General features: G+C 45.4%; 1 protein-coding gene across 2 annotated transcripts in view; it reads right to left on the bottom strand.

Moving 5' to 3' along the window:
* The window catches only part of TMEM260 (transmembrane protein 260), a 639,752-nt gene that overhangs the window by 419,425 nt on the left and 192,372 nt on the right, over positions 1–27,955 (bottom strand). For both annotated transcript variants that reach the window (XM_078660364.1, XM_078660365.1), the window contains exon 4: positions 3,574–3,751. In XM_078660364.1, the coding sequence (XP_078516490.1) occupies positions 3,574–3,751 (178 nt within the window). The remainder of the gene's footprint in view (positions 1–3,573; positions 3,752–27,955) is intronic.

Genomic DNA, 27,955 nt, shown 5'->3' with positions numbered 1-27,955 from the left:
TTTGCAAGAGCTTGGTTCGCTAGCAGGGTGACCGCAGAGATGTTCGTGAGTGTGCCCATCCCTGCCCTGAATCCTGTTTGGGTGTAGGGAATGAGGTTACTTCTTCTGACCCAGTCCTCCAAGTCAGCCAACAAGTTTGATGCATACATTTTTGCCTCCACATCGATTAAGGCTATTCAACGGTAGTTGGAGGGGTCGGAACGGGCACCCAACTTATATATTGGGTTTAAAATACTGCCCCTCCAGGAGTCTGGGATGGTACAGGATGCAAGGATAGAAGAAAAAAGTGGCGTGAGGAGTTTGGACCAGAATGAAGAATTATGCCGGAACAGGGTGTTTGGCAACCCGTTGGGTCCTGGAGCTCCCTCGGGTCTCAGTTTTTTAATGATTTTTAAAATTTGCTCCTTCCGGATTTGCGGAGAATATTCGGATGCTTCAGGGTTGGGGGTGATTTTGACGCGGCGTGCTACAATTGGCTTCACGCCTGGTTCTGAACCATGAGTTGCCGGACAGACCGTTGACATATCATTATATAAGTAATCGATGTGGGCTCTCCAGGAGTCCTCCATGATGTCAGAATTGTAATGCCGGTTCTTGCCGTTTGCTAACTGGTTGATTATTTCCCAGAAGAGCCTAGAGTCCATTTGTTTGGTGGAATGGTGGAGTTTGGCCCAGAGTTGTTCTTGGAACGCTTTCTTTGCGGCCTTAATGTCTTTTCTTAGGTCTTTTCTGGCTTTGGTAATTAGTTGCAAGAGGTCCCGGGAGGGGGCGGAGCACTGGGTGCGTAGTCTTCTAAGGTGTTTGTTCAATTGTTGTTTTTGAGTCCTGAGTTGTTTTGTGAACCAATCAGCCCCTTGGTGTCTTTTTACTTTTTTCCTGTGGCCTGCTTGGAAAATCTTTGATTTAATTCTAGGGTGAAGCGCTCCCATGCCTGAGTGTTTATGGGTTCTGTTTGAAATCTTTCTAAGAGGTGGGTGCATGTCCCCATGATATCGATGATCAAATCTGTTTTCCATGCCAGACGTTTTAAATTGAAGCATTGCGTTTGGTGGGATAATACTCTGGCTGGCACAGGGTTATCTATGTTACTTAGTAATGTGAAAGATTGCGGTTGGTGGTCGCTTTCGGTCATGTCCAATATTTGAAAATTTGGGATAGATGGGAAAAGCTCATGATCCGTGAAGGTGAGGTCTATTGTTGAAGCTGATTTTTGAGTGATCCTGGTGTATGCGGCTGGACTGTGTCAGGCTCATGAACATGTAACATGAAGAGATTGGATGCCAGGGAATGTTTTCACTTTACACCAAATTCTTATACATGTCAAAGCAAATATTCACCTCCTTAAAGAACCTCAGATCTACAAATTCAACACCAAGGCTATTTTAGAGGTTCTAGGAGGATATCAAAGAAGGGTTACCTTGATAATCCATTAATAACTTCAATGTAGCTAATTCTGGAGACCACATAAAGGAAGTCAGGAGGCGTCCGATCTCCTGATCAATGGTAATTTTAAAGCGGAGTACTCTTTGTGGGTATGTATATCTCTCCTGAATTCTCCAGAACGTTACACTCTCTTGCATAGTTTATAGGCTTGGTTTTATGGTTAAGGCTTTTTCTTGAGACATGGTAGTAAATATCTTACTGTTTATTTTGTTTTTTCTCGATAATCTAACATAATTGAGTTTAAAATAAAATTGGTAATAGCTTCCTGGTGCAGGTGCTGAATTTTAGCAATAGTGAAGACATCTAACCCTGACTAGAATCATTCTGAAAACTGCTCTTTCGTGGTCCGTGACACGTACTGACAAACTACTTGTATGCCAATTGACTGCACCTTTCTTCTCTGTGCTAATCTAGGAATAGGCAATCATGCAGCCTTGTAAGAAGGTTTTGCTATCATCACACACTACAAGGTTGTGCAAGCAATTTATCAATTTGAAAAAAAGTATATTTTTCTCTATAAATGGTACATAACTCCGTCTTTGAAGGATATTGTAAGGGCAGTTGATGAGCTACATAATTCAGTACGGAGCAGCAAGAGTATATTTGCCAATCTACATCTTTAAGATATTTCCATGAGGAGACCTGCAATCTTCTGTGAATCCCTAAAGGGCCTGCAATTTAAACAAAATGCAATATAAGGCACAAATACAATATTTTTAGATTGTGAATCTGTGTCACTAAATTCAATTTACTAAACACAAACCCACTGAACACAGAGGGCCATAGCTGAAGGCAATAGGTTAGCACTGTGGAGAGAACTGTGAGATTTGGGTGCAAAAAATGAACAAGCACCTTTTTGCATAAGATACTCCTGATGCAGGTTTTCTAACATTGACTTTTTAGCCAACCAATGTTGATTCACTTTTCAAAGAAAGCTGGGTCTCTTGGAATCTGGTTTTCTTCTCTGTTGCTGGATGCAGGCTCGGCTAAGCAATCCACAAATGTAGACAAGGCTCAACGTTCCATACAGAATAGGTTAGGCAAACCTTCTCAGCTCCCAACTCGCACGACATAGCTCCAAATCAATGCAAGTAAAAAACAATGCTTCTTGAAGAACAAAGCTTCTACACATTTATCACAACCATCATTTTCAGAGACAACGCAACACAATAGGTAAGAAAGTGCTTTCCATAACCTCCTGCACACATCAAAGCACCAGCGCTACATAGCTGTCAATACAGTGTTCTCCAACAGTACCATGATGCAAGCCACAAACACAAAACAGAAACAAACACCGACACTCCGAGATTCCGTACATGCGTGGCACATCCACCTGTCAGTCATTCTGTTGGTTTGAAATGCATCTGACCAAACCCCACTCAAAACAATTTAAAGCTCGCAATTCACAGGAACATAGACAGCCGATGCACACACTCAATTAAACACTGTAGCAACAAAGCTGCATAGTACCTAACAACAAAGCGGAACACAAACCTTTAGACAACGAATAACCAATCTCACTTGCTAACCAATATAAGGCGAAACGGCCAACAGCTCAGTCACCCAATCCCAAAGCAATTGATCACATACTATAAATGCCCCATAACGATGCACTACAGAGAACATACACAGACCAGACAAAAAGACACCAGACCAACTTGAGTCTTAACTCCAGACCTTGTGAAAGTCCTAAAAGGCACATGGCGGACTGTTAAGAGCACTATAGATAGATAGATATAGTGGCAGAAATGTGTTACACAAATGATGGTAGCAGAAATAACATGTGTTAGGAATGCATGCTCCGTTTGCGGAGGTAAAAGAAAATATTGTTCTAAATTAAATAAAGATACTGGACTATGAACTAAATTATGCTCAAAATATTTTTTTAAACTGCAAATTAGACATTCGACAGCATTCGCGGGAAATGTGACAGGTTGTATTTAAGCACAGGACCAAGCAGGTAATTTTGCTATATCAGTCTTTAAAATATGCTACGATTTTTTTGGGGGTGAAAAAAAAAAGCCTCCAGATTTATTTCAGGTTTTATTATTTGATTTTGCAAATCAAGTAAGGCAAGATGAGAACTGATCAAGAAAACACATTTACAGTGGTTCCACCAACGCCAATTACCTTTGATCTCTCTTTTGCGCTCCTTGCTTCATCGAACTGTACAGCAAGTGCCATCAGCACCCCAACAAACAGATTGTTGAGGCTGAAAACCTCCGCTGCAATGGACCACTGCCATGTGAGGCGAGAAAACGAAAACATCCCCGCAGCAAGGATTCCTGCAGCACACGAGCCAGAGAGCCTGCGAATACAGATAACATAAAATCTTATTTTCAGCCAAAAACGGCCTACTTTACGGTTTCTCTTTTGCATAGCATCAGAAATCATATATAATTGCTTCCAAGTACACATATCGACCATCGGATAAGTTGCACATTATTTACCACATAAACATATTGACTTGAAAGTCTAGTTACCACTGACGCAGCAGCATGCCGCCGAGCACTTCACTGACTCTACACAGATATTCTCGTGAGCAGTGGGCGCTAGAAAGCCAAGAATTACTGAATGGGAACAAACAGAATGTAGATTTTTCTGGTAACAGTGACGTAAGGCAAAATGAAGGGCTCGCCCTTCAGACTGTGAAGAGTGGCCCTAAGTCTCCTTTACCTCGCAGGCCTTGGGCTGCTAAATGGGGGCCCTCTGAAGGGTTGAGCTCCCCCGAAAGTTTGTGGAGGGGGGGGGGGGGCTTGTACCGCAGGGGCCTCCGCTACGCCTCTGCCTGGTAAATCCAATCCATCAATCAATCAATCAAGAAATTTGTATAGCGCGCTACTCACCCGGAGGGTCTCGAGGCTTAGGGGGAGGGGGGTCCGCTACTGCTCGAACAGCCAGGTCTTGAGTTGCTTCCTGAAGGAGAGTTGGTCTTGGGTCAGACGGAGGTGGATGGGGAGGGAGTTCCAAGTCTTGGCTGCCAGGTAGGAGAAGGATCTTCCTCCCATTGTGGCTCTTCGAATGCGTGGAACGGCAGCGAGTGCGTGGCTGGTCGATCGCAGCTGTCGGGTGGGAGTGTAGAAGGTCAGGCGGTTGTTGAGGTACCTGGGGCCCAGGTTGTGGAGGGCCTTGTGTGCGTGGGTGAGGAGTCGGAACATGATTCTCTTGTTGACGGGGAGCCAGTGCAGGTCTCTCAGGTGTCCGGAGATGTGGCTGTGTCGGGGGATGTCTAGGATGAGTCGTGCGGAGGTGTTCTGGATGCGTTGGAGTCTCTTCTGAAGTTTGGCTGTGGTTCCGGTGTAGAGGGTGTTCCCGTAGTCCAGTCGGCTGGTGCGAGTGCCTGTGTGACCGTCTTTCTGGTTTCGGTGGGGATCCATCGAAAGATCTTTCGGAGCATGCGTAGGATGTTGAAATATGATGATGAGACGACGTTGACTTGTCTGGTCATCGAGAGGGAGGAGTCCAGGATGAAGCTGAGGTTGCGTGCGTGGTCCGTTGGTTTGGGTGCGCTGCCCAGGGCAGGGGGCCACCAAGAGTCGTCCCAGGCCGAGGGTGATGATCCCAGGATGAGGACTTCCGTCTTGTCTGAGTTCAGTGTCAGGCGGCTGTTCATCATCCACTCGGCTACGTCTTTCATCCCTTCGTGTAGGTTGGTTCTGGCGGTGGCTGGGTCGTTGGTGAGGGAGAGGATGAGCTGGGTGTCGTCGGCGTAGGAGATGATGTTGAGGTTGTGTTGGTGTGCGATGGCTGCGAGGGGGCTCATGAAGACGTTGAAGAGGGTTGGGCTGAGTGATGATCCTTGTGGTACGCCGCAGATTACTTCGGTGGCCTTGGATCTGAACGGGGGGAGGCGGACTCTCAGGAAAGGTTCGACTCCATCAAGGGCATGAGGAAAGAATTACATTTAACTAACACACATTAATTGCCAAAGTTCAGCAGCAAATCATGAAACACTGAACAACTATATCACCCATAAACAATGAGAATTGTCATAAAAAATAACTACAACGTGTTCAGCAGTCTCAACCGGTACTCTGTTCCATGCGTTCAGGCAGCAGAACCTTTGTGTTGGTGATGATGTCATCCTGGTCTTCTCATTGGGGACCCGCAAAAAAATGAGTTACACATTTATGTCCAGTGATTTTAGATATACCTGGCTGGACTCTTACCACAGCACAATATACACAACATGGACCGCAGAAGTCTGGGTCATGACCAAAAGTATTACACAATCGGGCGTTATCAATAGTGTATTAATTAAGTATTACAGGAAATCATAACATAACAAAAGGGTGCCATAGAGCCCATCACAGTATCTCCTTAACAGAATCCAAACTCTTCCATAACAGTAACTAGGAAAAAAGATACCTCGTGGCAGTATCTGAAGCTAACATTATGCCCATCACATTAACATGATAGATTGAATTAATTTTAGATTACATTTCATTTTGTTAACAAAAAAAGAAAGATGACAAGGGTATACTTGTATAGCTAAACACTCGTAAGGGGGGAAACCTATGCATAAATAAGACCACCAACATTTCTATAACTAATATGAAAGTCTGTCAATAAGCATCCATCATCTATAAAGGCATTATAAAGTACGTGCCTGTCATTAGTAACTTCATGCTTTATATGATGCAAGTGTCCTCCCTCCTTTCCTCCCCAATATACTTCTAAGTCTATCAGCTATTCCAGACCACTGATTGGATGCTCCAACCTGGTCCTTGTGCTGATTGGCGAGATGTGGAGCGCCGCACTGTTTCAAAATCATGTGCTCCATCTGCACAACTTTAAACTGTCTGCTATTTTAATAGACAGTGTTAGGCGTGAATGACACCAGTGACCTGCAGAATCAGTTTTCTATTTCCAGCCTTAGATCGACTTACTTTTTAATGGGATGAGAGCATTTCACAGCCCCAAGTCACATGGCCATAAGTACGATGTGTCATCTATCAACTGATGTATCATTTATGACCTTATTACCTATATAATCCAAATCCTGTGCCAGATTAGTTTCATATTCTGAGACTAGCAGCAAACTGTAAACTATACATTATTGCATTATGTTAGCAAAGCTCATGCATTATGTTTTCATACGCTTACCAATGCAAATATTGGCTCCACATTCATAATGTATTGGAAACATTGATCTTATTCGAACTGCATCTTCATCAAGCATGCTTTCTCAAGAGTGCCATGGGTACAAGCAGGACCGGACTGGCCATAACGGGCACCGGGCAATACCCAGTGCGCCGCACGGTTGGGGGCCGGTTTTGGGCCCCTGGGGGCCGTTTTTGCGGCCCTGTACCAAAATCGGCCGAAAACCGGCCTCGGCAAAGAGCACGGCTGCACACCCAACCCCCCCCCCCCCACCCCGAGTGGAGAGGGTGGGGGGGGCGGCCGAGCACTTTGCCAGGGCCGGTTGTGGTTTCCAGTCCAGTCCTGGGTACAAGAGTTTCATTGCATCGTTTTTTTTCTGTCGGTGAACTACTACAAAAGGTCCTGATGCTGAAAGACAGAGGAACATGTTCAGTCAGGGAGCTGATCAGAAGGACATTTAGTCTGTAGCAGTAGAAGCTCGGGGCATCCATGGGCTGCTCCATCTAGGTTCTGCCCGTCAAAGATATGCAGCACTTATATTACACTTCTTATGGAGTCTCAAGCCGTGCCCATGGCGGGCGGGAGGGGCGCCCGTTGTCCAATTATGGATGCCTGGCGGTCTATCACCCCACTCACCAGAGTCCACGTCTAGGATCCACTGGGCTCCCGAAGTGGGACCAGTGGCTGTGCAGGGCGCCAGTTCAACCTAGGTGTTCCTTAGATGGGAGTAGTGGCTTGGGTCTGTGTGTTAGAATATGCTACTCAAAGTACAAATTTTCCAGTGGGGGCCAACCACGGTTTTGGATACAACCAACAACAGGTACCTGGGGATCCACTAGCATCTGAACTATTGACGAGGACTGAGGCTTCAACTAGTAATAGCTCCTGAACTGTGGACAACAGACTCCGGACCTCAGCTTCAACTGGAGATCTCTCCAGAGCCTTGTGATCTAGGATAGCGTTCCCCAAACTATGACTTCCAACAGCCAATTCTTTGAGGGTCGGGAAATTACAAGCCATACATAATGATGCTTTTAAATTCTCTGTTAATCTTGACACATTTGTCAGTGCTTCAAGGACAGAGGGAAAAGACTTGGGATTGAAGAACAATGAGGGCAATACTGGTGACTATAAAGGACGAATAAACCAATTTTCTAAATACTTCTTCAAGTATGTTTAAAGGTATTGATTCTCTGCCTCACTTAATGCATAGATTCTGCTACAGGGTAAAATTGCTCCCGGTTTTAGTTTTTGGATTGTGAGCTATTTTTAGTACCTAATAGTCCCATCTGGTGAGTAAACTTAAGTTGGAAAGGAACAGGTGTTCTGTTCATTAAGAAAGTAAACAAGCAATTAAGATGCCACTTCATTCTTTAGTTATGTATTTATTAAAAATGCTAGTTTTTAACATGATTTTGAGAATTATTCCTGCTGCCCCCACCCTGATTAAAATGCTGTTAATGAACTAAAAGGCAAGCCAGGGGTCATGTGTATCCTATATGTGGCTAGATTTGTATTGTAAAAAGTTTAGTCTATTAAATCAAACAAAATAGTTTTTTGTACAGGAGACACATTTGAAGGTGCTCTCATGTGATAATGAAAAAAATGGTGGCTGAATTAATTAAATTATTTGCCCATGATCACATTTGAAACCAGTTTATGGGTCAAGAGCATTACAAATAGGTCGAGTAGATTATTTAAGTCACTAGACCTGCAGGTCTAGTAACATTTTAATGATTTTTTGAGGCCTGGTTTGTCTCCTACGTGATGGGCACAAATGTTAGGTTGGTTCCATTCACAACTCTTAAATGCTTCAAAAATCTCTTGCTTTATGAAACGCATTCCCATTCTCTGCATATTTTAAATCTCAAAAATTATCAGTGGCCCCTTAAGTCTATCATAATAGAGATTTCTTTGATCTCAGTATTTCCAAACCTGGGAGTTAATGATACAATACGATGCAGAGCAACAGATTGAAGAATATTTACAACTTGCTGAGCTTCTGGAGTTTCTCCTTATGATGGGACCTGTCTTTCCTGATAGACTAGACTTGGGTCTCTTCTGACTTTTTCTCACAAAATGCTCAGAATTTCCACAGTGCATGCATAGATGCTTCGATTTTCTTTTCTTTTTCTTCCTTAAATAAAGTACCTCTGATTGACCCTATCTGCATGGTTTCTTCAACTGAAGTAGATTTGGAGTTTCTAGCTTCAGTCTTGGCTCTGTCGTACCTCGGAGATATTGGCCGAAATTCTCTTTTCTGAGGGGGGAGCGATAGGCTTTATGCACTCCTCGGAGGAATTATCAGGGAGTATGCGTGAGGTCAACATGCTACCCAGAAGAACAGCACGCAGCACTAAGCAAAGGAGGCAGCCCAGGTGGGAGTTAGAGGAGAGGCGTGAGCTAAGGTAGGAAAGAGACAAAGAACTCTTGCATGGGAAGCCCAACAGGAAGAGAGAACAACTCACCCTTCCTTGGAGGTAGGCAGAGCTAGGGTCTGGGTTCCACCGAAGGATGAGCCAGGTGATAAGGGGGAGGAGTCAGGAGAAAGGCCCCAAACTGAAACACACACTCCACCCGGCCATAGGCGTAGGAGAGGGGCCAACCATGAGATAAGAAACCAGGAGTGCCTAACTGAAACACAATTAAGATAAAGGAGAAGCACAATGGCACCTTTACGTGTGCACGAGGAGAGTAACGACAAAGGCGTTCGCCCACTCCTGAACGTGCCAGGCAGGCAAAAAAAATTACGCCTAGGGAGATAGAATCCAGAGAAGGTGGTGAGGCCCCGGCGTGAACTTTTTGCCACCTAATGGACCAAAAGGAAGGGCCACTGTGATAGTCCCTGGCCAGAGGAGGGATCCTTTGAGCAAGAGAACATGGCAGTTGAAGAAGAATGCATCCGTCATGAAGGGGGAGATCCACGATGGAATCCATGCCACAATGCCTGAGACAATGGGAGCACTATGTCGGTGAGAAACCAAAGGGGCAATTCCACACCAGAATATGTCCGCTACTACAGAAAGGTATGGCAGGGACCATTTATGTGCCTTGGGCAAAAATGGACTAAGAAGGGCTCAGGAACAGACTGCCACCATTGATGGACAGGGCAGGAAAGTGGATCTCATGCTTTTCGAAAAACACCACAGGTATGAACTTAGCTATAGCGGACATCAAAAATCTGCTCAGCGGCCTCATTGGTGAGCAGACCAACACAGTGTTTTACCGAGCCCACATCCCCACAGTCACGCTGACCAACGCCGAGCATGATGGGGCACCAAACCGTGGCGAGATATACAGGCTCACATATTACATTATGACCAGAAAAGACAGAAGGATAGGCAAAAGCAAGAGCAGGCCCAGACAGCTACCGCCAAATAGGTCCAACAAAAGCTGAAAAAAACACCCTCCAGGGAGCAGTGTTGGCCGTAAATTTCCAGATGGCACCAGTCCTTAAAGGAGCTCCACCCCCAGATCCCAGGGGATATCTACTCAGTCCTAACAGCCAAGGTCAGGGAAGCTGGTTACAACCCGGTCTCATAGAATGGCACTTTTGTCACGAATGGGCCATATGGCTAACCAGTGCCGCCTAAAATTATACCACGACCAGAATGGAATAATACCAGTACAGCCCTGTTAGAACTGGGGGTTTTTAGTTGGCAGAGGTAGGTACCACTGTCCACATAGGGACCCTTGCTTCTAGTCAGTGTAAGGAGGAAACCCTCTGAGATAACCCCTGCTCACCCCCTTGGTAGCTTGGCACGAGCAGGCAAGGCTTATCAAAGGCAATGTGTAAAGTATTTCTACCAACACTCACAGTAACACAGTGAAAATACCACAAACTGACTCCACAACAGTTTAGAAAAATAAAGGTATTTAATCTAAACTACACAGATGTGTGGGGAAGAGGCAGTGTGCAGACATTTGAATTTTTAAAACAACAATACCGGTTGAATGATAATGAACAATTTCGATACCGACAGATTAGGCACACTCTTCTTACACACATATCCCGGGATGCGGAACTTCCAGGGGCTTCTCCTCTTGAGGACCGAGTGTTAGACGGATACATCCCAGACAAAACTATCTCCTTGATCTATAGGAAGCTTGTTAATAATATGGTTGACCCGTTAGGGAGTATTCGAGCAGCGTGGGGAGCAGATGGACTGGAATTAGATGATGAAGACTGGGTAGAGGCAGTCTCCTCCTCGAAGGTGGTTGCAATCCAGATGAGGCTCCGACTGGTACAGCTTAAGATCTTACATAGGTCATATATCACTGGGCCTAGGCTTGTATACAAGGGGCGTGCAATGAGCGGAGAATGTAGGAGGGGTTGTGGAGAACTTGGCACTTTCATACATATTCTATGGCACTGTGAGGAGATACAAACCTTCTGGGCAGCGGTACACAATGAGATTAAAGGAGTACTGGGGGTGGAGATACGACCAGAGGCCAGGAGGTGTGTCTTGAATATATGGGAACCCACGGATTTGAATGGATATTTGAAACAGTGGGTAACGTTGGCATGTATGGTGGCTAAGCACAATATTGCTAAGCTGTGGGGAGCCAGCAGGCCTCCCCGGATTACTAAATGGGCCGAGGAGCTCGACTGGTGTATGTTCAGGGAAAGGGCAGTGTGGCCAGGGGTTGTCCGGAGAAGTGGGGGAAGATTTGGGGGGTTTGGAATTGGTTTTGCAGCGAAATATGTACACCCCCGATGCGACAAAGAGACGTAGAAATGCAGGAATCCCGGTGATCCCAAATTTCATGTAGAATGTGATTATTGATTCTGTACAAATGACAACATAAACCTCATAATGATGTCAATTATAGTTCACCTGATGCTAATGTTTCTTTTATTTATTTCAATAAAAAGAATGTTTAATAATAATAATCTAAACTACACAAGACCAAAACGACAAAACAAAGAATATGGTTGCAAAAGAGTTCCTAAAGTTGCGATAAAATAATCCACAGTTGCGTGAAAAGTTCACAGTTGTGTCACGTTTAGCCAACAGTACCTTTAAATGCGACCAAGTTCCAAAACAGAAGCTGGTGCGGTGGAAAACAAGCGATGCGTAACTCCTGAGACCTTGGAGAGGCAATGAGACAGCCCCGCTGGATGTAGCGGGCGTGGTGCGGTGACTCCGGTCTGTAGGGGAAGGGATGCGACCTTGTATGGATTCCGGTTCGGAGGTTCCGTAGTGAAAAAACTTGCAAAGGCACGAAGCGATGATCTTTGGAGTTGCGACGATCTCCAGAGCGACGATGCGAGGACCAGCGGTGATCTTCCTCTCGCAGCTCCTCGATGCGACAGGCTCTGCGACGACACTCGCAGTAATGGTAATCTTCCCGCACCGGTCTGGTCGTCCCGCAGACGAAGGATGCGATGACTCAGGCAGCGGCAACGGGCGCTGCGACGATCTCGGCCTTCGTAGTGGCAGGAATTTCCTCGCACTGACGGGGATGCGCTCCGCAAGCGAGCGATGCAACAAAACTTGCAGAAAGTCTTTAAAAGATTGGTTTCCAGCTTCCCAACACAGGTAAGATTTCTAGATGCACCACAACTGGCTCAAGCACTCTAGAAAGGACAGAACTCTCTCAGCAGAGTTCAGGGAAGCTGGGGATGAAGTCCTTTTGTTCCTGGGACTTCTTAACAGGGAGCTAGCTCTTCTCAGGCCATTGGAGATTCCTTCAAGCAAGGGGACACAGCACCAAAAGCAAAGTCCTTCCCCTCTCCTTGGCAGCAAAGCAACAGCAGGTCAGTCCAGCAGAGCAACAGCAGGACAGTCTTCCTTCTTCAGTTTCAGCTTTCTCCTTGGCAGAGGTTCCTTCTTAAATTCCAGGATGATCTAATTTTCTGTAGTCAGGGGTCCTTTATTTATACCCCTAAAAGTCTTTGATCCCTTTGAGCAGGAGGGCTCTGAGCCCGGTCTGAACCAGTTCTGGGTGTTCCTTGAGCACTTTGTTTTCCTGGCCTCTCCTTTCCTTTCAGAGAGAGGGGCAGGGTCGTCAGCCGCCCAGCAGGAGGTAGAGCCAGCATTGTGGAGGGCAGGCACAGCCCTATTCAGGCCCAGGTGCTACCCCCTCCCACTACACTAGATGCAGATGGAGCTATTCAGCCCAGGGATGGCCCACTCAGACTCTGGGAGCCACCCAGCCCCTGTCACTCACAAACCAGACAGTCAATTCACAAACAGGCCAAGGCACACAGAAAGGTCAGACAAGAGAACAGCAACTTTCTAAAAGTGCTGTTCTAAAACACAGGATTTAAAAACAACCTTTCCTAAAAGATGTGTTATTAAATTCTGAGTTTAGGGATACCAGACTTTTATGTCCTATCATTCTCCTATAGGAAGATATGCTGGTAGCCACTGAAGCCAGCATCCCCCATGATAGCCTATGGGGCAAGATAGCCTTACAATAGTGAAAAACAAAAATGGCTGTAATTCACTACCAGAGCATGTCGCCTGCACAAGTACATGCTCTACCTTTCACATACACTGCCCCCTGTCCAAGGGCACCATTTTGGGGCTACTCATGTGGGTGGCAATATCAGTGCTGCAGGCCCACTAGTAGCATTTGTTATCACCAGCCCTGGCACACTCAGTGCACTTTACTGGGGACTTCTTGTTGACACAAATATGCCAATCATGGATAACCAATCTCAATACAAATTTAACAGGGAGCACTTGCACTTTGACACTGAACAGCAGTGGCAAAGTGCCCAAAGCATCTAAACCAGCAAAAACAAAATCCAGCACAACATCAAAAATACAGGAGGTAGAGGCAAAAAGATAGGGGGAAACCACGCCAAAGATGCCAGGTCTAACAAGCCCCCACAGAGCATCCATCCCCAAAACCTAGCTCAGAGCAATGCAGTTGCATCGTACAATCAGCACCAAGGAAACCAGGCTACAGCCACCCGCAGCAACTGGGGCAGGGTTGTTGGCTAAGCGCAGGGTAACTGCCGCAACAGTGACCGGCCGCCATGACAGGGAGGGGAGACTGTCTGGGGGTGGCAATGTCCTTGTGCAATTACAGAGTACAAACACGAAGTAAGTCCAAAACCATCCCCCAAAGCGACCTATCCCCTTCACACCGCTCCCAGTTACATTTCCTTACCTGCAATTGTCGCAGGGATTCCGTTCTCCTACAGAACTGTGCATAGAGACATGGAACCTCAGTGAGTTAGAGTGTGCAAAAACTCACCTTAGTACCCAAAATCCCCTACCAGACTAGCTACAGTGCCTCATTGGTCATTACAAACTCCCAATGCTTAGACAAACGAGAACATGGACTTAGAATACCTCAGGTAACGTGGAACACATGAACACTCTTTCGTTATACAATCAGTTCAATCCAGAACAAGGAGTAAAAGAGGACGCGTGCATATTTGAAATGTTTATTTACTAATGCAGTGTTCTCAAACGCAGTATCTTAGCTAATACAAGCAAACATATTATAAGAAACAAAGTAATCAGCATAGTTACTAGTCCATAGAATACAAAAGCATGTTAAAATGCTAAAATGAATAGGGTTAAACAACACCTAATTCTCACCCTCCCTAGCTAGTATGTTATATTATATCTAAGGTCTCTTTGGGTTTTAGCAGGACGGGCCCATTATCTCAAATCTTAGTGGTAAGGGATCACATCATCTTCCACCAGCTCTCTGCATGCGAAGAACTATCAAGTGTGTGTGTATGCTCTGTGCAAGGCAATATAAAACGCGCATAAAGCCTGAATTTGGCCGTAGCTGCATGTATGTTATGTCTAGGAAGGTGCGAAGATCAGACCTCACAACAACTGTGTCGAGATATCCTTGAAGGCTTCAGCACTCACTGTACAGACACGGCTCACTAAGCAAAGCTGATATCAGAGTAACAACATATTATTCGTGTGTGAATCAAAACACTCTACTAGGCTCAAAGCTACAATAACATTTATGTGTCGTGTGCAGAAGCAGCAAAAAGGTAAAATGGCGTTTAAACTCCTAATAAGCTCATGCTAACTTAACACAGCATATAGGCAAAGCATAACTATATGACACCCCCCCCCCCCATGATCCGAGCACGGATAAGAAGATAAGAGAAGATAAGGGGCTCATTTTTGAAATGCAGAGTTCAAGAACGACAGTCAGTTCAAATTTGAGGACGTGAGAAAAAAATATTTTTCGTCACCCAAAAAAACAAAATCTCACCATCATGACAATTTAGTTTTCAATTTGATCAAAGTCAATAGGTCTGGGATATGAAAAGTTTATGCATAAATCCCCCCCAAAAAATTTTAACAAAAAAGTGCAATGTCAACAAAGACCTGAATTGGTCTCAGCCCAGGACTGAATATGCAAAATAAGCAGCAACAGCTTCCAAATGGAAGTCACAGTTATCATCCGAAAATAATTCAGCCATCCAATTCAATAGCGGGAAAGAACATTCATGCTCTTCAATTACCGGAGCCTCTAGCACCATCAGAGGACAACTCGGTGAGTTTTCAATGAAGCGGTGTGCCAAGAAATCTTGCGCCGCTGCGAATATATTCCAACGACCCAGTACTCCATGCATTGCTGCCAAGGCCATAATCCCTCCGTCAGAACAAAGCAACTCATGAGCAACTAAGGGACTCATGAGATGATTAAAATCCACGTTAGGAGACACCATTTTGCAGCGACACAAATCCAGGGCCCAGTCGTAATCGCAGCTCAGGCAATGAAAGACAGCCTGGACACATGTGAAGTAGGAAAATCGAAACGATAATCCATATGCGGCACTTAAGGTGGCGAGCGGCAGTGTGCCATAGTACTCAAGCATCCTGTTGCGAAACAGTGCCAGCAGTGACAGTTCGTCTTGGAACGCAGGATGTGCATCCATTTTTAATAAAACAAAATAGCACCAGAACGCCCGAGGCCAGCGCCAGTACAATGGGAAATCCACCAAAGAGGCTGGAAAAGATCGAATGGAAGAAAGCAGGAATGACTCCAAATATCTTTTCAAATGAAGTCACAAGACCATTGCTAACCACTTTAAAAAAATGTGCCAGCCCCGATGTGGAGGATGCGTTAAAGATTGTATGAATCAGTTCACTGAAATGTAACGGTAGGTCAGTATTTAATAAAGCTTGCACCTCTGTGTGGGTGTTAGCTACGTGAAGGACAAATGTTTCACGAGCTGAAGTCAGGGCAACTTCTTTCTGTGACAATAGGGCTCTTATTCGACTCATTACATTGAACTCTGCCTTCAAGGTCGGAATCCTCGGCCAGAAGGAAACATCCGAGTTCCCATGCGGGGGTGGATACAAAATATTTTTACAGCAAACCACCCGTTCACTGACTGTAACCACATAAGCAATGCCTTTTATTAACCCACAGCAATCCTCATTATTTAAAAGTAAAAAACTGCCGTTTGCCAGTAATGTGAACGTGGGGACGATTGCTGGAACGGGGGTACCTTTCAAAACACAGGCTTCATTAGGCTGTTCTTGATTACAAGAGCCGTGTAATTGAATATGTCTACACATTAATGAGTGATCTGGTGTTTCCATGCACTCTTCACCTTTGAGATAAACTTCCTTTCCTTCCCTAAGGCGTCTGTATGTAAAAGGAAGCGACCAGGCTTCATGAAGGTAGGAACTACCAAGAGGCTCGTACCTACCAATGGCAAAATACTTCATACAATTTGTAAATTTAAAAAGAGCAAACGGTAAAGTAATGAATCCGTGGATAAGCTATGTAGCAGCAGTGGCCTCTGCCACAGAGAATGGTAAAGACTCCAATTGTTCAATGTGTAACATGGAAAAAGATGCATCTCTCATTGAAAGCAAACACTGCTTGTCAGTCAAATTAAACGGGGCAAAGAGAGAGGAGACATTCATGTAATTCCAAGGCACTCTACCAGCCTTAAGCGTCTGCAGGGTCCACGCAAACTGCATAATGGAACGCAATTGATTTTGACCATGGTACAATACAGACACTTCATCTTGCACAATATCAACAACAGATGACACAATGTTATCTAATGTGTAAATGCGGGAAGAAAGCTTGTTAATGCTATTATCCAAAACAGCAAGCACTTTTTCTAAATTAGCTTGATCAATAGCTCTAAGGCGGGTAGCCGCTTCAATCTGTGATATTTTCCAGATTTCATTATAAACCGCATATATCCATCTTTTAGATCTACCTTTAACCGGGCCTTTTATGAAATCATTCAAATCAACATCTTCTGTCAGTTTAGACAAATGCAGTTTAACTGACGCCAAGGTACAGTGTTTGAGCCAATTCTGACATAATTTGCCTACCGAATAAGTGGTGACAGAATGGTCATTCTCAAAACTGGGATCGACCCTGACCTGTGTAAAGCCATCAGCTAAACCCAGAAATCGATGTTGGCACGAGTCAGCACTTCTGTGCCATAGCAGCCAACTCTTGGGGTCCAAACTGGATATGTTAAAGGACGTATTTAGCATTAGAGTTTGTAACTCCCTGATCGAATATTTCGTAGCATCACCCCAACCTGTATATTCCTCCAAATCAGGGAAGGAAGGAGTATTTAATTTTTTAGAAGTAGCCAATCCAAAGCATGTTGTCTGTGAAATGGTAGAATTCAAAAACAACATATGATTTGGGATGAGACATGCACGGTGCAAAGCCTCAGTGCCTTGTACCTGCCAACTTTTAGAACCCCAAACAGATTTAAAGTCAACTGTTTCCTTCCACAACTCGTAGCCTCCAACAGCTAGCTGGTCTAGAAAGGACTTTGAATACAATAACTTAGTATCGGTAAGTCTAACTTTGGGCATGGACTTCTCTGTCATTTTAAAATAAAATGAAGCGGGATTGGACTGATTAAAGTCTGTAAAATAAGTGTACTTTTTCAAAAAGGTACTTGAACTGCCTTGTAAAGGAGCTGGGCAATGCTCCCATTGTGTATAATTGACAGCACTCCTTCTGGAATTAGCTTTATTTAGGGAGTGATTGCCAAAATGTTGGAAACAAAATAAATCACAATAATTGGCAGATTCTAAATATAAATCTTCAGCATGAAAGGCAGCATAATATTTCAAATCAGAAAACAATGCCTCTACGGCCTGAACATCCCAATCATCAGAACGTATGTTTGTTTAACTACATCGCCCATGTTAACTCTAAGCACATTAGGGACATTAATGACTTCAGTGGGGCCATGGATTTGAAATTTAACAGCATCCCATACAATCCCATCCAGGACAGGCCAAGCAGAGATGTTAACAAATGCCAAGTCTCTCTTCAGTCTGTGTGCAGAATGTGACGAGGAAAGGGGTGCCAATGTTCCATTGAGATGTCGAATGCATGTTCTCTCTTCGACATAGTGTCCATTGACGAATCGGAAAAAATAAAACAAAACCAATTGACATAAAAAGGTAAATTGAAAAAAGCACCAGCCAAATATATGTCCAAGGGGGAATCAAAAAATGTTTTTTAAATAAACTTGTATAGACTGCAATCCGTGAGGGCTTTCCTGATATGTGTCAAACAGTGTCAAATGAAAATCTTGATTCTGTGGCCAAACGAGTTTGCAAATCAGGCATCGATAAGTCAGTTGGGTAAGAGTAGTCAGTTTCATCAAGTTGAGTACCAGGCAATGTACTCAATAAAGGACTCGAAATTGCAGACATCTCGATGGCCACCTGCGGCTCAGGATTAGAAGCAGTGGCCAATACAGAATTCCTCACCATCAAAGGATAGGAGACTGCCGGTGTCATATTAAGAAGAATCGGCCACTCTGTGTATCTTGACATTGTCAATGGAGATATACCTGTTTTCTTTACGACCTGGAAGTGGTGGTAAAATTACTGTTCTTGTGCCCTTAACACCAAGCTCAGGAACTGGAGCTCTGTAAGAAGGACCAAATTCTTGTTTTTGATCTTCTCCCGAACCAATTCACCGACTTTGGGTAGCCAGCCAACTACCGGGATCTGCAACGCATCATCCGAAGTGGAGGGCAAATGTTCCTTTGCAAGACTGTCTCTTGTCTTTTGTAGACTCTGTAAAACATTGCAATGTTTATCTACGTCAAAGGAGGTAGCGTCAGCCACCGAGTCTAGACCGTCAAGGTCCGGTACATACATCTTGATACCAAAGAGCATTTCGTATGGGGTTCGCCCACCCAGAGACCTTCTAGGGAGATTATTAAGAGCACGCTGCACGCCATTGAGATGGGCCAGCCAGTTTCTATAACTCGAGCTGTCAATGATTGCTTTAAGTCACGGTTCATTCATTCCACTACACTGTTGCCCTTAGGCCTGTATGGAGACGAAAACTTGACTTGGACCCCCAACGAAGCCATGGCATCCTTATACGCCTTAGAGGCGAAAGCAGGACCCTGATCCGAATGGAAGGTACCACAGGCAAAAATCCCTACAAAGACACTCAAATCCCTTATGACAGTACGTGAATCAGCGCTGCGGTGCGGCCACACCCAAACAAAGCGTGTGCATGAATCAACTCCGACTAAGACATACTTATATGCAGTATCAGAAGAAAAAGGACCGCAGTGATCTAAATAAACACAACCGAGTGGTTTATTAGAAATGAACAACTGTGTTTGGGGCGGACGCCCAGCAGTTGAAGGCTTAATCTGCTGGCAAATGTCGCATTGAAGGACATAATCGCGCGTCTGTTTGTACAGTCCCCGCCACCAAAAACGCTGTTGTAATTGAGACACAATGGCAGAAACGCCCGCATGCGCAGACGCAACACCTTCATGTGCCGCTGTGATCAATGTATGTCTGCGATCCGAGTTGGGAATCAATCTCTCCCCAACGTCAGGAATTTTCACATAAGGAACCTTATCGGGACTTAAGTGGTATGTGTACTTCGAAGGGAACCCCTTAGGATATTTGCCTCCCTTCTCAGTCGCAGCAACAGCTGCCAAGATATCATCATCAATTTTACTTTTGGACTGTGTAACTGCTGCAACCAAATATGTCGATACCGCAGATTTCGCTGCTTCATCAGCCAGCGAGTTGACAACAGCGTGGACTCTCACGCGCTGATGACCAAGAGTATGAATTACAAACACGAGTGGCAACTGCTCTTTAAGCTCAGCCACTCGGACCCAGATCATTTTATGTTTTATTGTGCTACCCTTGGAATCACGGAAATCATTCTGAATCCAAAAGAACAAGTTTTCATTGTAAGACTGGACACAGTAGTTAGAATCACTTACAATAAGAGTCGTCACACTAGGATCAGCGTACTCTAATGCAAGCATCAGAGCACGAAGACCTGCCAATTGTGCGGTGCAGTCCCCTAGAGTCTGTGTGTGCATGACACTGGACTTGAACTCATCGTTCACCATGGCACCGACCACAATGGCACATGCGGAAACGTAGGCGTGTTTAGAACCATGCGCAACCTGCGCCGAACCATCAGTATATATGATGCAATGGAAATCCTCCAAAGGTCGCATAGCCAAAGGTGCAGGATGAACAAATTCATATTGCAAAAACTCCTGCGATCGCAAGGAGGCATCAAAAATAAAAGTGACAACAGGAGATGTCAATGATGCTGCCCATTGTATCCACCGAGGGTGCAAAGCTTTAGAATTAGGTACACTGGCTTTCGTAACTGCCTCTAAAGCAGGACACGGGGTAACAACCAACATGCCTTTTCCCTGTCACAGAGCACGTTCCTTAAGAATCGCCATCTGTACAGCCGTCAAAACTTTCTCCACAGTGGAAAGCCGCATTTCAGCCGAAGTGTACAAGTGTGACTTGTAGGCTATAGGTACTGTGTCTCCTTCGTTAAAAGTAAGGTAAGTGAAACCCACCGTCCCAGGAATGATTCTTATCACCAGGTTGGTGTGGTTATCACGAGTCAGTAAGTATTTAGAAGCCTGTAAAGATTGCAGTATTGCTGAGTGCTACGGCAGCCAGCATGATTTGGTAACAGTTGGTTGTATCAAAGCATACAAAGGCTTGATACGCTGGGCATATTCAGGAATGTATGTTCTCCCGAAGTTCAAAAATCCCAGCAAAGACTGTAATTTTTTCAGAGTTGTCAGAGCGTGCAGTTGTGCGCATTTCTCCAAGAAGTGAGGAACCAATCCTCTACCTTCATTGTTGAGCTCGTAGCCCAGGAACAACACTGTGTACTCTGCAATGTGTGATTTGGCAAAGTTGAATTTGTAACCGAAGTCTGCAAAGCTACAAATTAAGCGGTCAACTCGACACAGATGCTCCCAAAGTTCGTCGTCTGTGAGATAAATGTCATCCACATACGAGCAAGCATCAGGTTCGATTCTCTGCAAGAGAGAGACAATGCGGGCAGTAAACACACCAGGACTATTCTTATAGCCCATCGGTAAACGTTTGAACTGTTTTTGGACGCCGCCGCACGTAAAACTGGTCCATTGGGAACTTAGACCATCCAAATGGTGGGCATAAAAACCGTTGGATATGTCAAGCGTGGTTTTAAACCGCTTACGCACACGACTATCCACCAAGGCAGAGCCGTGAGTATTCTGTACTGCACAGGTACGGCAATGCGAGTTTAAATGCCGGCAATCCAATACCAAACTATATGATCCGTCAGGCTTGGTCACAGTAAAAAGTGGGTTATTCATTGGTGACACACACGTTTCAATCACCCCTTGATATTCTAATTGTTCAAGGAGTTCTGCAATGGAAGCCTTAGCTTCACGTCTGATGGGATATTGAGGTTGAGGCTGTGGCTGTGACCGCAAAGGAATCTCGGAGTGTGGGGAAAATGTATCCCAACCACAGTGTGTACGGTACAGAGCCGGCGCAAGGGCTCTAGCCCACTCTTCTGCAAAATTCAGCGCATGCTCTTTCGTGTGCGCGAAACTAGGGAGGATTACCTCCTCCCCTCTCGGAGCTGCGAGAACAAAAGGTGGGGGCCAGTCAGCCTCACTAACAAAATGTCATAGGTAGTTGTAAGATTTTCCGAAAATACCCCTTTTATGGTACGTTGTATGTCACCTTCAATTAATAAGACTATTTCGTAAAGTCTGTCAGGGTGAGCAACTCTAGTGTCAGCTGTTTCCACAACAACATAACGGTCAGTCGCTGTCACCTTCAGTAGTGGACGCAGGGCCTCTCGCACTATGGTGATCTCCGCCGCGCTGTCCAGCAAGGTCAGAGCCCATGTCTGATTCCGAAGCTGCGTTCTCACTATCTGTGGCATATCTCGCTGATAAAGCAGCGACTTTCTTCTTCTGAAACTGAGGTCCCTTTGGTGCAGAATCGTCCTGCTTGCCTTTACCGTCTTTCGGGCGGGGCTGGTCGCTTCCCTGCTGGCCATCCGACCCCTGCCGCCTCCTCCACCACCGGTCGTTGAGGCCAATGACTCCTGAAAAGAACGAGGAGAGCGTTGATCAGAAACCTGAAAACAATCAGGTGATTTTATCGTCGCGCGATCGCGCAAGTCATAAACACGTTCTGTGGGCGCAGGCAAAGGAGACGCAGGACGAGACTCCTGTATCTGTTGTTGCTTACCCTGTTTTTGCTTTTTCGGCCAATTTTGTTTTTTGGTCTTGGGCTGTTTGTCAGTTTCTGACTTTTGCCCTTGGGGTTGTTTTTTCTCTTTTGTAGAAAAAGTCTTGAGACCCCTACTATTGCGGCCCACGGTTTTATAAGCCGCCACAATAATTCATGCTAACTGTCGGGGTTTCTCGACTTCGGGTATCGCCTGCAAAGCATTGGCTACCTGAAAGTTCACCGCATCCCCCTTGACATTAGCAAGTATGAGATCGTAAACTACATCAAAGGAGCCACAAAGGCGTATACCCAATTCAACAGCAGCCTCTGGTCCGTGCTCATCCTGAACACGCTTAAGGACCGTTGGCAAAACAGTCATAGACGGTGTGCCGTAACACCTCGCATAGACTGCCGCAAATGTTCTATCCCAGGTCTCACAGTCACCGATTTCAGGGGTCAAGTCTTTCGGCATGCTAATCGTCAGAATCCTGTGTTTCTCACCAGGAGTCGTGTTAGGAAATACTTCTTCCAGCTGGTCAAACTTCTCGGCAAGCCAGAAAGGAAAATCATCCCTATCCTGGGGGCGCTTGCCCATCACAGCATTGACCATCACGGGACTGAGCTTCATACCGCCCTGTCCAGCTGGGAAGCGCCGCACCTCCCGGGCCCCCGCCCGGGAGATTACGGGTGTGATCGTGGGTGTGCCGCAGGCTGGAAAAGCAGGCAAGGAGGCCGGATATAGTGGGCTATGCCGGTGTTTTATTTCACACAAGTCAGAAAACAGTTATGTCATAAACAAAAAAAGGGTTCCAAGGCAGGGTGTCCGGGTCCTCTTCGGGTCTTGGGTCCGGGCTCCTTTCTTCGAGGAGAGATGGCGGGTCCAGAATCAGGGAGGATCCTCGGAGGGCAATAAGAGGAAAGAAAAAGGTACTGTTAGTCCTGTCTGGGACTCTAGTGAGTATTTGTACCAGTTACGGTCACCCGGGGTAGTGAGGGATGGAAAGAAGACCGTGAGGAAGGGCAAGGTTTCGAGGGGGGAGGGGTAGGTATGAAGCGAGAGAGTGTCTGGTAGGGTCGTGAGGGGGAGGGCTTTATACACAGTGAAGGGTGCTTTACAAGTACTATACAGTGCAGCTATCACGACGCTTGTGACTAAGAGAGTATTGTACAGGGTATTTACAGCGAGCACCTAGCGTGCTCTGAAGATGGAAATACGGGTACTCACACGGTCCGCCGCAACTCTCCCGTGAGTCGCGGCCGCTCTTCAGCCACCTCCTGGGGACTCCACCAATCTTCCGTCCACACGTCTTTTTCAGTGTTCGCCTGCTCTCCTTCTTCAGCTCCAGTCCGAGTGTCCTGCCACGATGCTCCGACGGCGTTCTGGTCTCTGCTTCCGATTTTCCTTGTTCTGGCGCTGCCACGGGGGTGGAAATTCCGGGGTCAGAGGGATGTGCTTCCTGTCTATGCCTTCCTCCGGTTGGTTCCTGTAAGACAGAGAAGGGCGGGGTCTAATCGTCATGGTTTCTACTTCGGGACTCGTTCCTGACATAGGGGAATGTTCGAGGGGGCTTAGTCCTGGCGGAAAGGATGGCGGTACATGTTCGAGAGGGCCCAGTCCTGGTGGGGAGGATAGCGGGACCGTATCACAATGGGTTATGTATTGCACTAACGATCTAATCACACTAATTGCGACTACATGTAGTCGCCTTAGTTCAAAAACGGTACATGCGCCATGTTGAGGATGAGGCGTAAATCCAGGCAAAACAGGCCAATTTGCACCTGGAATGGACAAAGGACCTAACCTCGGAGCTGTCAAAGAGTGGGGGAGGGCGCCATCAAACCAAACGCGGTGCTGCCAAGCATCAATAGGAACTTCCTGTGCCCTATACGGAGTATATTCTAGCGGCACAGCAGTGGGAGTGTATGTGTCGAACACAGTAGTATTTGCGTTCGCAGCTGGGAAGGTCACCCACGAGTAAAAGATTTCGTAAGGGTAAGCCACCTCTGCACTCACCACCATAATCACGGCCATGCCTACCATGGGAACATTATAATTCTGCAAATGATTGCGCACCGCAATGCGACTATGCTGCGGAATGTTCACCGTGGCCATAACGACACAGAAAGAATTAGGTACAAAGTAAACTTTGTAGCACACCTGGGTAGTAATTCAAGGAAACCGTTTTAGAAAGATTCAAGCTTGAAAAGACCTATTTAAAAAATAGGTAGGTTTGTCCGACACCACTGTTATCCGGAAACAATAGTGAAGGGGTTAAGGACTGAATGATGTACTACTCAAGTGTCATGCAATAAGACCACCAAAACGTTGGGCGCCATGTCGCAGGGATTCCGTTCTCCTACAGAACTGTGCATAGAGACTTGGAACCTCAGTGAGTTAGGGTGTGCCAAAACTCACCTTAGTACCCAAAATCCCCTACCAGGCTAGTTACAGTGCCTCATTGGTCATTTCACACTCCCAATGCTTAGACAAACCTGAACATGGACTTAGAATACCTCAGGTAACGTGGAACACATGAACACTCTTTCGTTATACAATCAGTTCAATCCAGAACAAGGAGTAAAAGAGGACGCGTGCATATTTGAAATGTTTATTTACTAATGCAGTGTTCTCAAACACAGTATCTTAGCTAATACAAGCAAACGTAATATAAGAAACAAAGTAATCAGCATAGTTACTAGTCCATAGAATACAAAAGGTGAAAGCATGTTAAAATGCTAAAATGAATATGGTTAAACAACACCTAATTCTCACCCTCCCTCCTAGCTAGTATATTATATTATATCAAAGAAGGTCTCTTTGGGTTTTAGCAGGGCTGGCCCATACCTCAAATCTTAGTGGTAAGGGATCACATCATCTTCCACCAGCTCTCTGCATGCGAAGCACCATCAAGTGTGTGTGTATGCTCTGTGCAAGGCAATATAAAACACGCCTAAAGCCTGAATTTGGCCGCAGCTGCATGTATGTTATGTCTAGGAAGGTGCGAAGATCAGACCTCACAACAACTGTGTCGAGATATCCTTGAAGGCTTCAGCACTCACTGTACAGACACAGCTCACTAAGCAAAGCTGATATCAGAGTAAAAACATATTATTCGTGTGTGAATCAAAACACTCTACTAGGCTCAAAGCTACAATAACATTTATGTGTCGTGTGCAGAAGCAGCAAAAAGGTAAAATGGCGTTTAAACTCCTAATAAGCTCATGCTAACTTAACACAGCATATAGGCAAAGCATAACTATATGACACAATAGCAGCCAACATTAGGGCCGCTTTACTATGCCGACCGGGAGTTCACACTCGAGTACGCCATCCGGGTGAGCTCAGGGGCCTGGGCTTCCACTGCTGTTGATCTCCCGGGTGCGGTTGGCTGACAATGCCCCTGGGGGGGAAGAGAGTCTGACGAGGAAGCAGGGCGGGCCACAACTGGTGCAAAAAAACAGCACCCAGGTCCAGCAGTCCAAGCCCAGCCTTAGGCAAGCTATGTCTCATCAAACCCAGGGTTTTCAACATATGGAGGCCTTCCTATAGTTCCAAAAGTGAGGCAAATGCTCCAGTGATGGGAGTCAGGCTTCTCACATGTTTAGGGCAGGGACTTCCTCAAAACTTTAAAAAGAAACAACCACAAGACCCCAGTTCTTAGGGAAAAATCCATTTAGTCTATTAGTGTTGCCCACATCGGGCCGAGCACACGAGTCCCAAAGGCACGCCAGACTCTCAGCGAAAACACAGCAAACAAACACAATTCCAGCCATTTTTTTGCAGGACCGTGCGGGGCAAAGAACGACTCCTTGACTACCTCCCATTGGCTGCGTTAGAAGGAGCATCACCCAAACGACAGGTAAACACCCAACGGGACCTGCACAAACTAGCCCAAAAGTAGCCCAAAATCCCCAAACCTGCCAGGAGGGTGTAACCCAACAACCCAACCCCATTAAAGAAAATCTCATTACACGCCACATGCAGAGACCAGAGGGATGCGCACATGTCAACAGAAACATCAACCAAAAAAATTAAACATCCACTTCCCCTTAAAGTTGCACGTAGTCCCCGCAGGTCAAAAGTACACTCCGCACCGGTTAAACAACACACCTTTGAAAGAAGCAGCCCACAGAGGAAAATTATTGGCCCCACTGTAGCAAGTCGAGAGGAGAAACCAAAGTAGAAATAGCGCTAAACCAGCTTAAACTCACCATTTTCTAAAAATGCTATCACCTCCTTCCAGTACCACACTAGAAAATGTCACTCACAGTGGAGCCATAGAATATCGCTACAAAAGTAAACACAGGGATTTTCCAAAAATCTGCCTAACAATGTGTTTTTCCCAAGCTGACCTACAACCCACAGCTCTTAACATCCAGGGCTATGGTCAAGCATCACATGCACCAACATTGCAGCGGTCTGCCGCCCCTTCGATCAAAGCTCCCAAAAGACTTCAACAATCCGCTCAAGAACACAGACTACAAATTGATTTTACAACAAATAAACAAAAAGAAGACTCTTTTTGCACTGCACCAATACAATACACCCCTGGGGCATGGTCTACAAGCTGACAAAGGAGGGAGGTGCCCCTGAGCAGGACTGGTTTCACAGTATTTTTTTTCTTGGATTCCCCTATGGGTGTCCAAACTATTTACATCACTGCTTTCAGTTTTCGTTGGTGTACTACTGTTGTATGGTTTCCTACAAATGGGGTTTTCCTGCTGTAAAAACACAGTCCTCAAATTAGGTTATATGCAAATAGCTAGGGAAAGAATAACAGACACTACAGCAACACATACAGTCTCAAATAATATATCTGTAATTACATATGAAGGGGATGAAATAGTTGAAAATTCAACTAGTAGGGGTATGTTAATTTCCATGATTACAATGTTATTACACACCATTTTATTCTGGATCTGGCTGGTAGGGATATAGCGGATGGTTTAGTTAACCTGGACCTCCGCATCTTACCTCCCAACGGATCGTCGATCCAATTTAAACATTCTCTATCAAGCAAGGATCTGGCAACCGACCCAAAGCATGTGAGACTAAGTGATAATACTCACTAACAAAACCCCAGGGGTCAGACAGATCCCACGGTTACGTGCAACTGACATAAGGAGGAACTGTCTCCCCACTGTGTTCGAATAAATAAAACAGAGGAAGATTATTATTCCCATATTCCATCACAGCCAGAGCAGTTACCTGGAGTTAATATGAAGAGTGATGGGGAGAGGCAGTCCCTTACCTCAATGATTACATTATCATCAACATCTTGTTGTTTGGCCGTCTATTAAATCCTGAGTCTACTGAGACTTCTATCCTGGAACCTAGCAGGTCTCGGGTCTAAAATAGCTTGTCAAGAATGGGGGAAATTTGTGGATAGTTATGATATCTGTTTTTTCCAGGAGACATGGGCCATTGATAAATTATTTAGAGTGGGTTTCACTAATTATAATGTTGAAGCTGCACCATCAAAGAAGGGTCGCCCAGCTGGTGGTCTTACTATCTGGACCAAAACTAACCTGAGGGACTTTGATATAGATTCCACTAATATATTGGCCCTGAATATTCAAGGAATGAAAGGAATCACCAAAAACAACTCAGTGTTCCTGGTTAACATTTACAATAAATTTCACTCTCACCACCACAACTTCCCCACAATTCTTGCCCTTGACGAGTTCCTTGAAAGGGAAGGGGAATCACGCAATATACCTAATTACAACTTTTGAGCCCCTTGAGGTAACTAAAAATGTAACAGATGAAGAGAACGCTGAAGTAGGTATCCCATGCCAGAGTCAGGAAAAGTCAGCCAATAATGTAAAGGTAGCATTCCAAGTTGCTTCTCTAACCCTCAAGTTTGGGTTGAGGGCTGCTAACAGGTGTTCTACCTCTGATCTAAAGCTTGGCCTCACATATAAAAGAACCA

Source organism: Lissotriton helveticus, chromosome 9 (genome assembly GCF_964261635.1).
Source record: "Lissotriton helveticus chromosome 9, aLisHel1.1, whole genome shotgun sequence".
In the NCBI taxonomy this organism is placed as follows: domain Eukaryota; kingdom Metazoa; phylum Chordata; class Amphibia; order Caudata; family Salamandridae; genus Lissotriton; species Lissotriton helveticus.
The sequence above is the reverse complement of the archived record's forward strand: the minus strand, read 5'-3'. Positions and strand labels throughout refer to the sequence as shown.